This window comes from Poecile atricapillus, chromosome 4, assembly GCF_030490865.1.
Source record: "Poecile atricapillus isolate bPoeAtr1 chromosome 4, bPoeAtr1.hap1, whole genome shotgun sequence".
NCBI classification, from domain to species: Eukaryota; Metazoa; Chordata; class Aves; order Passeriformes; family Paridae; genus Poecile; species Poecile atricapillus.
Genome location: NC_081252.1, coordinates 52977883 through 52992374, shown reverse-complemented (window position 1 = coordinate 52992374; position 14492 = coordinate 52977883). Strand labels below are relative to the sequence as shown.

At 38.8% G+C, this 14492-nt stretch overlaps 1 protein-coding gene across 4 annotated transcripts in view; it reads left to right on the top strand.

The window, feature by feature from the left end:
* LIMCH1 (LIM and calponin homology domains 1) overlaps positions 1-14492 on the top strand; it is a 172638-nt gene that overhangs the window by 49770 nt on the left and 108376 nt on the right. For all 4 annotated transcript variants that reach the window (XM_058837311.1, XM_058837310.1, XM_058837309.1 and 1 more), the window contains exon 2: positions 13307-13377. In XM_058837311.1, the coding sequence (XP_058693294.1) occupies positions 13307-13377 (71 nt within the window). The remainder of the gene's footprint in view (positions 1-13306; positions 13378-14492) is intronic.

Below are 14492 nucleotides of genomic sequence, written 5' to 3'. Positions count from 1 at the left end.
ACTTGTCTCTAGAGAATTCTGCTTCAGTTTTTCTAGCAAGTGGCCAAAACTGGTCTTGTTGGATGGGGTTAAGCTGGAGAGGGAGTGGGACAAAATAGCATAACTGAATTATGGAGAGAATGTGCTTTTGTGAAATGGCTCAAGAGACAGTTCAGATCTAGGTAGAGGGGTCCTGAGCAGTGTTCAAACCCCAGCTTCAAATGTCTCAGTGTTCATTTGCATTTGCTGTCTGGATTAAATTGTAAACCCTGCTACGTAAAGACAAAGTTTTAAAGCAGCATATCTGGTTTTAACCCAGTAACCAAAGACCGCAAAGTAATTTAACTTTTATTAGTCTTGGAAAAAAATAGAATACTTGCTGGCTTGTGGTTTGGATGTGAAATATACAAAAATACTGTTATTTTTTCTGATGTCAAATCTGTTTTTTTCATATTAGTAGACATCCGATTTTGTTCCATTATGTAATGATTCTTCAGACAGGCAAGAGATAATTAGTTCTTGAGACACAGTTTATTTAACTTGATAATTTTGTACTAATGCAAATGCCTTTGCATTATGTGGTGTCAGCTTATCAAGATAAAAATGAAATCACTTGAATAAGTGATGTGAGGCCTCTTCTTATGTTGCTAGAGTTTGTATGAATGTGGTATTTCTAACTCTTGGAGACAGCAGCTGTGCTTTTCTATAGGACTTAACTTGCATCAAACAGACTTACGTGTAACTCCTAATGCATAAAGTACTTTCTGTCTGCAACTTTATTTTTATCCTTGTGTGTCTTCTCTTATGTTTGCCCAAGTCAAAACTTTAGGAAACCAGAGAAATTCATCAGACTTCATCTGAAAGTGAAATGCACAAAATTTATGGGATGCAATACTATGCAATTAAAGCATCTAACACCGGTTACCCTTCTCTTCCTTCCGCCCCCTTGCCGCTGTCATGCACCAAGTGTTGAGGCAGCAGGAAAATTAACTTTCTTTTAACATAAAAATATATTGTTTCATTGCTGAGCAGTAAAAATCAGTGGTATTTTGAAAGGTAGAGAATGACAAGTATAAGCAAGTATCATTTCAAGCCAATTGGGAGAAATTTTCTAACAGTGTTTTTTAAAATGTGGAGTCAGAGTGCAGAGTATGCAAAACACTACGAAAGTACTGGTCTTAAAATTATTTGACCAAGTTTTCAGGGTATGGGAAAAACAGATGGTCAGAGGGTGTGCTGATATTCCTGTTTTGGATAAAATGAGACAGCTCATACTCAGATATCTAGTGCTTCTCATGTACAAACCCAGCAATGGTGGGCTTGATACCAGAAGACAAATTAGCTTTAAGACAGATTAACTGGCATAGTTAAATCATGTGGTGGTCGCAAATGTCTCACCAGATCAGTCTTGGCAAAATAACATTGAGTTTCCAGCAGCCTCTCCAACTCCGCATAAACCTTTTCATATTCTGCTGAGCCCCTAGTCATGGAGTGAAAAATAAGCAAAGATTCAGAAACTGGATTGACTGTTAAGGTGAAACTGCCCAAATTTCAGAGAGGTGTCAATGATGCTTTCATAGCAAATAAACCTGTGTCAATTTCTTTTTTGTGTTTTTCCGTTTCTTTTTCCCCCTCTCATGGGAAGCCTTAAACACTTGCCCTTAATTCCAGATGACAGGTTGTTATCAAACAGCTGTCCCTGGTAGCTTGCTGTAGGTGACTGCTTCTTCCAGCCTAAGCTGGGCAATATTTAGCATGAGAGGTTTAGAATTTGCACCTAATAAAATCAGCTGATTGCAAGAGACACTTTTAATTTTAGCCAGAGAAAGAAGCTTTGGGTTCTTCCTGAGCTTTCCCTTTTAAAACATCGCAGGGGTTATCCCAGGTTTTAATATGGCTTTGGTGCACTTGCAGACAGACAGGACTGAAAAACTGTTTGAGCATGTGAACTCAACAACAAAGCTCCTGCTGTCATGCAGATACGTTGTCACATTAAAAAACAACAGGAGAGAAATACAATTCTTATAAGTGAATGCCTTCTCAAAAGAGTGTTGTGGTTGATACACAGAATATATGAATTATTTAAATAAATTGTAGGGTTTGTTTGATTCTTTTCCCTCCTTTCATTGTGTATAATTTTGCTTGTAGATTAGGCAGGTATTCTTGTTCTGACAGTTCTGGTTAATTTTCCAATTTGTATGACAGCAGTATTCGTCCATGGTTGCACATACAATGCTGCTGAAGAGTGCTGCAGAGCATTGTCAGTACTATATGCTTTTAAAAAGGAACAGCGAAAGATGATGATATTTATTTGCCTTTAATTTAATCTATTTGAATAATATGTGAAATTTGAAAACAGTGTATTTAGGAAAGTAACTTAAAGAAAACATTGCCCTTTTTTATATAGTTATATCATTAACTAATGATGAGTTTCAAGGTCTGTGGATTTTTCTTTTATTTTAAATTAGAAGGAGGTAGCTGAGTGTACATGAGTGTCAGGAGGTACATGGAAAACCAATGTAATGATGAAGGACTTCAGCCAATCATACCTTTTCCTCTCATTTTGACATCTGAAAACTGTAAATTCACTAATTCTTAAAAGTGCTTTGCAATCCAACTCTGATGATATTTAAATATGCTTTTCAATGTAGATTCCTGCCAGTGCATCATGTTTAATGTGGCATTTGAGCTGCCCTCTTGACATGAGTGGGGTACTCTGGATTGGTAAGAATGGGTGAAAATGTCCTTGGGACAGGTCTGATTCTGTCAGGGAAGTGGTTGACTGAAAAGATTTCTTGGAATTGTAGAAATGTAGCAAATGTTTTGAAACTTGCAGTTCTTATTGTTTAGATTGGAAATGTTAAGCATATTTTTAATAGCCTCTTCTTCTACTATTAAGGCATTATGGTGAAATAATTACATTCCTTTCCATACATTTCAGGCCTTACATGATATCCATTATGAGTAAAAATATAAGTAACTGTAGTTAAAATAATTGTCAGGGTTTGTTTTTTTTCCCTCAGGAATTTATTTTCTACAAAACTAAAATGTTAAATTTTGTAAAAGACAAATTTTTCTTATTTCTCTGACTTTATTTGAACAAGACTCTTAATCTAATTGTTCCTAGTATTTGTTTCACCCAACAATTAACAGGGCAGAGAATGAGCGCCAGTGAGGCTCATTGATCTGATAATGAGAGGTGCTGGTTCTGTGTCTTGCTTCCTGGTCAGGTCTGTCATGTCTTCAGAGCTTCTGGAACTGTCAGGACTGGTGTGCTGCATAATGGATGAGCCTGAACTGATGGAGGCAGCAGGTGCTCTAGTAGTAGAAAAGAGCAGTGTTTGTTATTGTTGTATGCATCATCCATCCTCCTCCTCTTCTCCCTCTGCTTTCTGTGTCCCCCAAACAAAGGCTTCCTGTATCTGCAGCAGCAGGGGAGAAAAGAGCAACTTACCCCATGTAACATTGCTGGGTTTTGTCTCAGGGGCAACCTTGTAAATAGGTCTTGATTTGATGCTCGGGATCTGTGAATGGCATGTTTACCATTGCAGGGGACAACAGTATTGATTTCTGAATTGCATTTATCAGAAAACTCTTACTGCTTATTGTTACTGTTATTTGTAACTGCCCTGTTCCAGCTAAATCAGATGATTGAAAAATGGCTTCCAATTTAGTACTCATAATGCACTACAAGATCCCTAGCCTCCTGTGGGAGAAATCTGTTGAAAGATAGGTCTAAACATTCTTTAATTGGGGAAAATTGTAATTTTTGGGAAAAGGAGGAGGAGAACAGAGAAATAAATAGAGGTTCTTAGCTCTGTTCAAGATGCTGATGGCTCTTGGAAGTGTCTTTTTAAGAGTAAGCTGTGGTTTGAAATCCTACAGAAGTACTTCCTTTTCTATTTATATGCAGTCAAATCTACCAACATCTCATGTCCATGTGCTCTAAGACATAAGTCGATTCTAGACATTCTGCAGTGTTTCTCTTGTCTGGAGCATTAATGGCAGTCGCTATTCCCTTTTGCAGGGCTATTGCCCCGTCCTTCAGGATCTGGGTCAAAGGAGCCATGGAGAAGAGTTGGGGAGAACAGAAAACCAGTTTATTCCAATAGAAGCTGCAGTGGGTTTTCTGTTTTCTTGTAATGCCATCATAATTTAGAGAGAAATAGTTGTTCTCTTTTGCCATACCTTCCTATTTAGTTTCTGGTGATTTTATTCGCTTATGGCAGCTCTCTTTTTGTGGCTGTGTTGTGTTTTAATACCAGCTGGCAACTAAGCACCACACAACTGCTCACTCACTCCTTCCCTCCAGGAAGATGAGGGGAAGAGAATTGGAAAGGTAGAAGTGAGAAAACTCGTGGGCTGAGATAAGAATAGTTTAATAATTGAAATAAAATAATTCTACATTGTAATGAATAGGAAAATAACAAAGAGTGATAAATAAAATGGCAAGTGTTGCAATAGAAAAAATTCCCACCAACTACCTGCCAATGCCCAGCCAGTTCCCCAGCAGCAGCTTCCCCACCAACCTTCCCTCTGGTTCTGTTGCTGAGCATGATCCATATGGTATGGAATATCCCTTGGGCCAGCTGGGATCAGCTGTCCCAACTGTGTGCCCTCCTACATTCTTGTGAGTCTGGTTTTATCCATGCTTGGTAGCCAAATGTTGTTTAAGAACTGGAAAAGCATTAGCATTAGCTGGAAAAGCATTCAGAGTGGGAATGCTTTTCCTTAACTCTGTCTCTACAGACGCAGTTACAAAGGAGATCTACTTCCAAAGAGTTATTAATAAAGGTCTCAAAAGTATATGACTGAATTAAGGTTAGCCTCCTTTCTGCAGGAAAGTGGATCATTTTTCTTCAGTCTGTGATTTTTGAAATGCACTGTTTTTCCTGTTTAGAACTACCTGCTGGTAATTCTGTGGTTTGTTTGCAAGTGACTGCAAAACCATGGCACGCAGCCCTGTTCCTGCTGGAGAATGTGCCAAGGTAGGACCCAGAGTACAGAAGAAGCATCCAAGAAGCTCAGATAGTGTTCTCAAAAGCATTGTGGTTTACCTCTTTCCCTTTTATTTGAAAGGAGCAAAGTTTTGCAGAGTTGTATTGATAGCAGATAGAATTACGCCTTTCAGCAGTGTCTGTATGACACATCTCTATTCTCCATGGACAGTTTCCTGCTTTCTTTACTCTGGGCTTCCAGGCTTACTGTCTGGAAAATCCAGTCTTAAATGCCTTGCTGAGCTATACTTTTATATATATATATATGTATTTAAATTTCACAGACTGTAAATGGGACACTTTACATGTGGACTTGCCTTGAAACTATTTGATGGTATTAAATTAAAAAAATTCAAGGTAGACTTGGTGCTTACTGATGCTTATCATTGGCATTTCAGAGGCTTCACTGAGACCTAAGACACTGAGTGTCATCTTTAAATACTTGGTTAAATTTATTAATGTTTTACTCAAGTGAACACTTAATTTCTTCAAAAAGGGAAGCTGGTGTCTCCTACCAGACGTTTTTCATTGCAAAATCTCGGTAATAGCACTGAGCTTTGGTAGTATCTCTGACAGTGGTTAATGACAGGTTGAAGAGCTTCTAGTGCTGGGCCTCTCTAAATTGGAGCATCTCATATGTCTGTATTCCTGTCTCTGTGCAGCTTTAAGTGTGTGCAGTTTTAAAGTTGTCTGCCACGATGCGCATTCCTGGCAGAAAGAAACACACTGGTGTCAAAAACTGCTTGTCCAAGAAGTAGTGCAATGGTCTCGTAAAATATAAATGCAGCGATTAATGTAAAATAGGTTAAAGCAGTGTGAAGTGGGGATTAGCAAATCTAGATACTGCAGTGATCCTATCATCTCCTACAGAGCTGTTGATCTCTTCATTGCTTTGAGGGTGAGACAAGATGTTGAGTTCAGTGAGGAGTCTGCTGCCTGTGTTGTGTTTTGCTCTGCCTCTGCAGCTGTAACTGACAGAGCTGTAAACACTTCTGATTCAGAACTGTCTGAACTTTCTCAAGCTAGAGGAGACAAAATAAAGGGTTTTATTAGCAGATGCTTCAGTTTCAACATATAGATGATACACCATAACATAAATCTCGGAGGAGCGGTTTTTCCAGAACATGGGATACTAGACCTTGACAAAGGAGTCAAAGGATAAGAAAACGTATGCTTTAATTCTTTGCTCTGTTAGAGATGGCCAGAAACCAAATTTCCTGTTCTGCTGGACAGTTGTTAATGTAATCAACCTGAGACAAAGGAAAAAATTTCTCCCTTTTCTGTCCTTTGCTAAAAAACATCTTTGACTTGGTCATAAAATGTGAGGCAAACAGGTATTGGTGTTCAGTAGCCAGAGCTTGAGTAATCTCCCTCCATCAGTACTGATTCCAGCTTCAAGAAGGATTAGTTAGGGAAAAAATAAGAGCTGAAGCAATGGTTTCTGCTTTTGAGACTAGTTCCCTGTATACATTTTTCTTTCCATATGCAACTGAAGAGGTACAGTAAAAGGCAGTGTGAATGCTTGTCTGCCTGTGGAAAGCCCCGGGGAATCACACAAAAAGCAAATTAATGATAACTTTAATTAGCCCTTTATTTGTCAGTGAGCAGACTGCTTATTTAGCCTGGTTGGGTAAGAAAGTGGGAAAGGGTGTTTATAATAGTAAATACTAGTGTTTATGATAGTAAATACTAGTCATCTGCTCCTCTTCCCTTCAAAGGTGTGGGAGCTGTCGCTGTGTACTGGCTCGCCCCGAAGCAGGATAGGTTATGCAGAAGTTAAAGGGACAGCTGAGCAGGGAGCTCCCTCCAGGCAGTCTAGAGAGTAAGGCCAGACTCTCCAGACAGACAGGACTGAACTAAATGAGGGCCTTGGACTGAGGAGGTGCAAGCTTCTCTTCTCCTCTCCTGTCCCTGCTGACTTCACATCATACGTGCTCCTCTCATCTCTGCTCCTCTGACCATCTGCATGGAGTCTTGTTTTTACAGAACAGCTAAAGGATGTATTGTTATGGTAAGATGTACCTTCCATCAAATACAGGTTATTTTACTGAAATAATGCTACATCTTCCTTCTCCACACTCAAGAAGTAGGATGAACAGTTTACTGATAAATCTGTGGCAAAAACCTACAATTCTCCCCTTCTTTAATTCCCATTAAAACTAAGAAAGGGATGATGGATTCCACAGTATAGGAAATAAGGGATTTATTTATTTATTTGTTCAATAAGAAGAGCCCTAAATTGAACAATTGATTAAAAACACCCTAGGATGGTCTGTCATGTCTGTCGTCTGGAATCTAATTTTGATAACACCAGAGATAAGAACCCATAAAACAACAATGCAATACCAATCCACTGACTGTCAAGTACAAATTAAATGTAACAGATGACCTGATGCTAGGTGAAGCTTTCAGGGCATGTGCTGCAGCCAAGAGAAACCTGACAGAAGTCACTTTTAAGTTCCCTTCCTGCTCTTTGCTCTTTCCTCACAAAATGTTCAACCTCAACTGAAATATTTTCTGCCCCACCCCACCCCAAAGGGAAGGCTGCAATATCTGGCAATGCACCTGGAAATGTATACAAACAGCATTAGGGAGAGGAGATGAAAAGGAAGCTGATTTTACTCTATCATTAAATTTTAACACTCCTTAGCAGCTTGCCAGCCAAACGGGATTATACTACCAGATGTCCTGGCAGAAATGCACACGGCTCTGTAAGATCATAAATCCAAGCAACGTATGGCAACCCTGCATGTTTAATACTGCTGTTAGCAATGCAGAATTTCAGTGTGGAAAGCTCTGGTGGTGGGCAGGATGAAGCAAAATCTTCCCAGACTTAGCTTTAAAGCCTTAGGTAGGGTAATAGCTGCTGCTGGGGGTGGTATGTACTACTCTATCAGTATTTCTGTTGTCATGCCTCCTAGACAAAGTACTAACCGAGCAAGTTTAGTCTACTCTTTAAATATAGGTGTCCATTTATAGGATCATGTCCTCATTAATCTATGCAAAGGATCAGGAAAAAAAAAAATCTGTTGTGGTTTTTTTAGTTGTTGCTCTCTTTATGGAAAGCAAAAGGCAGTGACTAGCATCCCTTAGTAAATCAATTATTCCTTTAGTGAGGAATTAGAATTCAGCCCACCAAAGTGGGAGTGTGTTGGTATCAGTGGATATGTTTTTTCCATGCTATATGTTGGCACCAAACTGTCAGCAGACCTGATCAGCAGTGTGGCAGAAGAGAATTTAAAGCAAATGGGGGGAAAATATGGTATTTTATTTTACTGCTGCTAGAAAAAGTGAAGTTTATATGAAGTATAAAAAGAGAGAGTCAGCTTTTTGTCTCATTAAAGAATAATACAACGGTGAATAGTCAGAGGAAAAGAACAAAAAGGACTTCAGAACAGGTAGTTAAATTTGCAAAATGGAGTTAAACTTAAGTGACCAGGAAGTGGAAGACCAAAAATAATGTTAAGTGCTTTCTTTGAAGATCAGTCTTTCTACCCAAGTGTGAAATCTCCCCTCATTCTCCCATATATTCTTTAAATTTTCAAGTTTTGTATCACAGAATTTCAGATGATTCATTCATCACATTAGTTCTCTGAGCTCATGCTGGTTTTGTCCCTGAGATTAGAATTAGAATTAGAAATAGAATAGTAGAATAGAAAACACTACAGATCTTTTTTTGCTCTTTTACTGCTTTCAGTAATACATTACCTCAATACTGTAAAGCCTTGGAAGGTCTTGATCAGAGTGCTTGTCATCATTCAGCTTTCCCAGAAGACAAGTATGTTAGACCAGTGGTTATTGCCCATGGAAAATTCCATTCATACAATCTTTAAGTTTCTCTGTACTAAATGAACTAGCCTCCTAGTATTTGTAATAAAGCCATTCAGGACTGGCTTACTTTGCAATGATTTTAGTGATTTAAATGCCCCTGTGACATAAGAGAGAGGGAACTCATGCCTAGATGCTGTGTTGTGTCCACTTTTGCAGACAGAGACATTGCATGATCGATAGTGGCCAAGCCAGGAGCCAGTGAAGAGTTTCCAGGCTCTGTCACTGCACTGTCATAGCAACGTGGTGCAATTCTGGGCTGCAGAGGTGAAGCTGGCTTTAACCCTGACCCTGGTCAGGGTTGTTTAGTTCAGAAATCTCTTGCCTATGCTATATGAAAATAGAATTTAACTTGTGTATTCATCTTATTAGCTCAGATTATAACTCAGAAACAGGGAAGTAGGAATTAATTACCCTAGAGAGGCCAAATCCTGATGCCCTAAAAGCTGTCATGCTTCTTTTGGTGGTTTGTGTTCCCTGTTGCTTGTACAGTCCAATGCTTTCTATATGCATACTTGATTATTAGAGTTTAGGCCTTGCTTTTATATCTTCCTAGTGAAGTAGCAGGGTCTGATTTTTTCATTTAAGAAAAAAAAAAATTATTTAGGACAAAATAATGGTTTCACAAAATGGAAAGGCATCATGCTCACATACAGAGAAATGAATAGCTTGTAAAATCCGTTGAAAATCTTCATCTCTTTACTGTCATGCTTCCTAAGCTCTCAAAAACGTGTAATGAGAAACAAAGACCTCTTTTTGCTGTGTCTCTACTTTTTTCCCTGCATAACATGGCATTTTCGGATGTGCACATAGAAAACGAGACTAAATGTTTCCAGTGTGTTATCCCTGATGACCAAGTGTTTATTCAACTACTTATGTCTTGTTGGCCTAGATAAATTTCACCTGAAGCCAGCATCTGCTCACTAATTTGTCACCTTTTTTTTTTTCATACCCCTAAGCTGTTTTGACACGAGAGGCTTTGAAAGCTCCATCTCAGGAAGCAGCAGCAGCAACATAAAATGCAAGGAGAACAATGTAAACTGAAGCTTTAGGAAAATCAAGTTGTACAATATGGTAATGGTTAGTGGCTGGATGACAGCCATCCTTAATGATATAAATTTTGTAGCATGTGTAACTGCAAAGAACGAAAGTTAATCAACAGCAACACAATATATACCAAGTGTTACTGTATGCAAATATGTATTAAAGTTGTGGCCATGAAAAACTTCTATTGCTCATTTGAAGTTAATTTTCTGTTGTTAAGTGAGAGGGAAACTGAGAAATGCACCTGGCAATCAAATAATTGCCCTAGTTGTGACACTTGTAGATTTTTACAGAGAAGAAAATATCATCCAGATGATGAATAAAAGCAATGCCTTCTCACATAAATGAAGCACACGGTAATAAATGATACTGTTTTGCTTCTATTCTCTATTTTTAATTTACAGTATGATGGGCAGCTTTTTTCCACTCAGCTTTATAGAACTTATTAAAGAAGTGGGAGACCATTCTACTAATTTTGTAGAAATTGTGTAAAAACACAGTTTGTGTTTTGTCTTTAAGGTACTTGTTCTAACTTTGGCACCCTGTCACTGCAGGAATTACAGTATGCTGCTATTGCGGAGTGGATAGGGAACTCTTCCATCTGTCAGGCTTCCTCCTGCACTGCCTAAGTGTGCTGCTCTGTAACAGTGAGGTAGGAAGAGTGCAAGGTAGAAGATGATGGATCTCCAAAGTATGCGAGATGTAAAGGTCTGGAAACCAGGCTTTGCAAAGAAAGGCCGAGTCTCAAAAGTTCTCTCAGTTAACATCTTGGGTTTTGGTGTTACTTTTCTTTTTTCCTTTCCTGGAAGCAGCAGTCCAGGATACAGAATGTCTTGCATCTGTTCATGACTAGTTTTGTGCAGGGTCAGTTCTGAACACCAATTCTCTGCACTATGAAAGGTGATGGGCTAAATAATTTTTCTTCCATTTTGCAGTTTTCTGTAATGGTTGCAGTTGAACAATTTCCTTTTTTCCTGTGAAGCTCAGTAGAAGCACAGCAAATGCTATCCTTTAGTCCTTGTGTGTCAGTGTTTTCACAGTTTCATCCAGCAAATGGGAGGCTATTATTTCCTGAGATGGAAGATAATCTAGTAAAAACAGATTACTGCTTATATCAATAACATGAACACAGTCCTGTGATGCCTGTGGCGTTTTTGTGATATCATGGCTAATGCACATGCTTTCATTTTTACTGGAGTTTGGGTAAAGTATACACTTTGCTGTGTGGGATTCTTTGTGTGTAAATATGAGAGCACCAATCCTTTTGCTTGAAGTCCCTTTGTCTCCTCCTGCTCTGAGCAGAGGTTATGTCAGCAACGTGCACCAGGTTGGCCTGTGGGCCTGCAGTAGCTGTTCATGAGGGTATGGCCCAAAGTGGCCCCTGCAGAGAAGGAGGTGTATGTGTGTGAGTATGCCAAGTGACTGAGCTCTCATTTCCTCTGGAAAAGGTGGATCCAGTTTCTTGCTTCTCTCAGTCCCATTTTGGGTTTATCTTTGTCATTTATAATGTCATCTTCGTGCTTATTTTTAGTTTCTAGCCTTTTTCTCTTGAACTGTTTTTACATTTTAATTGACTAAATCAGGAGACTTGTAGGTGATTAATGTTTTCCCTCTGCAGCTGCATCACCTAGAGCAGGCATAAACCTTGCCATGCCTCATTTACTTCCAGTTCCTTTTCAAACAGATGTGCACTGTTCCTGGACCTTCCTGTCTTTCCTCACCTCCTGTCAGTGCGTGTTGTACCTCTCACTGGATGAATTCGTGTGCCCGCATCTGTATTTCATGATTTTATTTGTACAGACAGAAGTTATGTATGAAACCTTCCTACATCATCAGTAATAATAGCAACACTCATGTGACAGCTTCTGGCAGGTAGAGTCCTACATGAATTGTGGTAACAGTTTCAGTACTGCTCCCTGCTAAACTAGGGTCATCAACAAGTGAATAAGAGGACTGATCTCCATATCTGCGATGTTTGGTGTTGAGGAGTGAAATAAGATGACTATAGTTTTTCTTGAATTTTCTCATAGATATGAGTGCAACATGGTGCCTTGTTCTACTTTATGTATTTACATAAGATATGATTGTCCACTGATGCCCTTATGATACATTTTTCAGAATATGGGAGAACTTCTTTCACAGTGAACAAAACAATATAATTTACTGAAGGATTATATTTTAGGCTTTGCATTTGCATTTCAATTTAAAAAGTGTTGCTCTCTGTCCAAGACTGCACAGCTATAAGCAGCAATTCTGAAACTGATGCATTTGCTAATCCTGTGGAACGGTGCCAAACTTGTCAGTTTTTATAAATTGCTGTCTTTATGACAGGAAACTAAGAGGGGAAGGGTCTTATATCTGAATATAACAGCAAGGAGAAAACAGGGACATAATGACAGATGTGTCCCCAACTCACTGTTCTCTATGGTGGAAGCAACACCCAGAGCAAGGGTCTTGCTAAAAGATTGGATACAAGCCATGAGAACTCTATAAGCATCCGGTGAATGTTTTGCCTGGGCAAAGAGAAGACCTCCTGCAGGACAATTAAAACCCTTTTTTGTCTTTGTATTGTTTCTGTTCAGTGCTTTCTAAACATAGTAACTATTTTTATATCTTTTGTGATGATAATAAAAAGTATCCTTTACTTTTAGCTGAGCGAATCATCCGTTGAGAATGTCATGAGGATGAATGGCAAGACATTGTCAGTGCAGTAGTGAGTCATAAATGGGGGTTCAGTCATGCTTGTAGCATCCAGCACCCTCAGGCAAGATTTGGATTCCTGGAAGGTGTCTGGATGGTCCATCCCTAAGCAGCACAGACTGGCTTAAGAGCTTGTGAGGCAAAGTGTACCTCCTGGTCCAAGTGTACCTGGGGGGATCCTTATCTTGCACTGAGTTTGTATTCTCTTAACACTCATGGCTGAATTGCTGTTGTGAAGTATCTTTTAATATGACCTAGAGTATTGAGGCATGTGTCTGAAGGGCTATAACTCATGCCAGTGCTTTCAATTGTCTTTGCTTATTCTATAAAGATGATAAGTTAAGGACTAAAGCTCAAGGCTGGTACAAAACGTTTAATGCGGTGCAAAATAAGCAAGAAAAATACAAAGTTTGTCTAAATGCAATAGTTTTAAAATTCAAAGCACTATAAAATAAAACTTCTAAAATATTATGAAGATTAAATTGTAAATTTTGTTTTGTCATTTTTGATTTTTACTGCTAGAAAACAGTTCTTTTATAATCTGAAATTCCACTGGCTGGAGCAAATACTTTGCCCTATGCATTAAACGTCTTGATGGAATGGGAAGGAGAAATGGACATGATTTAGTCCTTTGCAAGGCCTGTAAAGCTCAAAAGTTTTTTCCACAGCAGATGTTCTAACTGACTATTATGAATTGCACCTGTAAACTTCACTTTCTAATAGATTTCACCCTTTTGTTTCCCTCTGCTCTTTTACAGCAAGTGACGGGCAGAAGTTTTGGTGAGAAAGATTTTCGTTCCGGATTAGAAAACGGCATTCTTCTGTGTGAGTAAGTAATGCTTACAGTTTTGAGCCTTGAATACAATCTTGACAAAGTAGAAAACAACCTTAGCTAGTATGTCCTATTGTTGATTTCCTTTTGAGAGTTTTGACATCGTGCATAGTGGTATTTCACTGCAGCATCATTTCAGTACCAAAGCTATTGTTATGGTGAGGGTTAAAAAGTGGGTTAAAGAAAACAGATTTTACAAAGTGATTCCCTCACTCCACCCCAGCTCCTTAGCTGAGTTATGTAAAAAAAAAAAAAAAAAAAAAGTTTATTTTTTGGTTTCCTTTTATTTAATGTTGTTAACCACAGATTGGCAAACGGTGTTCCACACCTGCCTGTGGATGTCTCTGCTACAATGAGGTTTTCTGGGCCAGCTCCAAGTCTGAATGCTGTCAGGAGTTAGCCATCTGAATACCATCACTACACAGCTGCTTTAATAGTTTCTAGAAAGGTTAAGCATCCTCTAAATTTTGCCTTAAGGTGTGTTTCAATGACGTATTTTGTAATTTTTGGACGAGAGACACAAGTTAGTTTTTTCATGTTTCTCTCTGTAGTTCTAGTGGCTAGTTTTTAGGAAGAGTCTTCCAAAACCTTGTTATAGGTTTACATGCCAAAGCTGGTGATTTCTAAGAGCAATTTGGAAATGTGCCCTAAGGCCCCTAGTCCTTTGAAAATCAGATTGTCAGGCATTTGGGAGAATCTGCTGATCTGAATCTCCTGTATGGACCAATTCCTTTCCCTGGATACGTAGGATTGTCACTGAAGTTGATAAAAGCTGTCTTTGCACACCAGAATGATGAAGCTTGTACAGAACTGAATCCATACTTATAAAGGAGATCTCCTGAGATGTGTAGCTGGACAATTGCAGCTATGGATAAAGTTTTAAACTATTCCAAATACTGGAACTTGGAAGCTTTTTTCAGCAGTAGAGTTGAGCTAATATCCTGTAACTCAGCTCTAGGTAGCTTACCATAGATCCGAAACCTACTTGTGTAAATACTGTTAGATGTCTCACTGGTGTCATTAATCAGACAGCTTGAACTTTAGCTTTAAAAGGTAAAAAAATATACAGGAAATGATGTGATCTATTTTGGTTGTAGTTGCATGTCTTTACT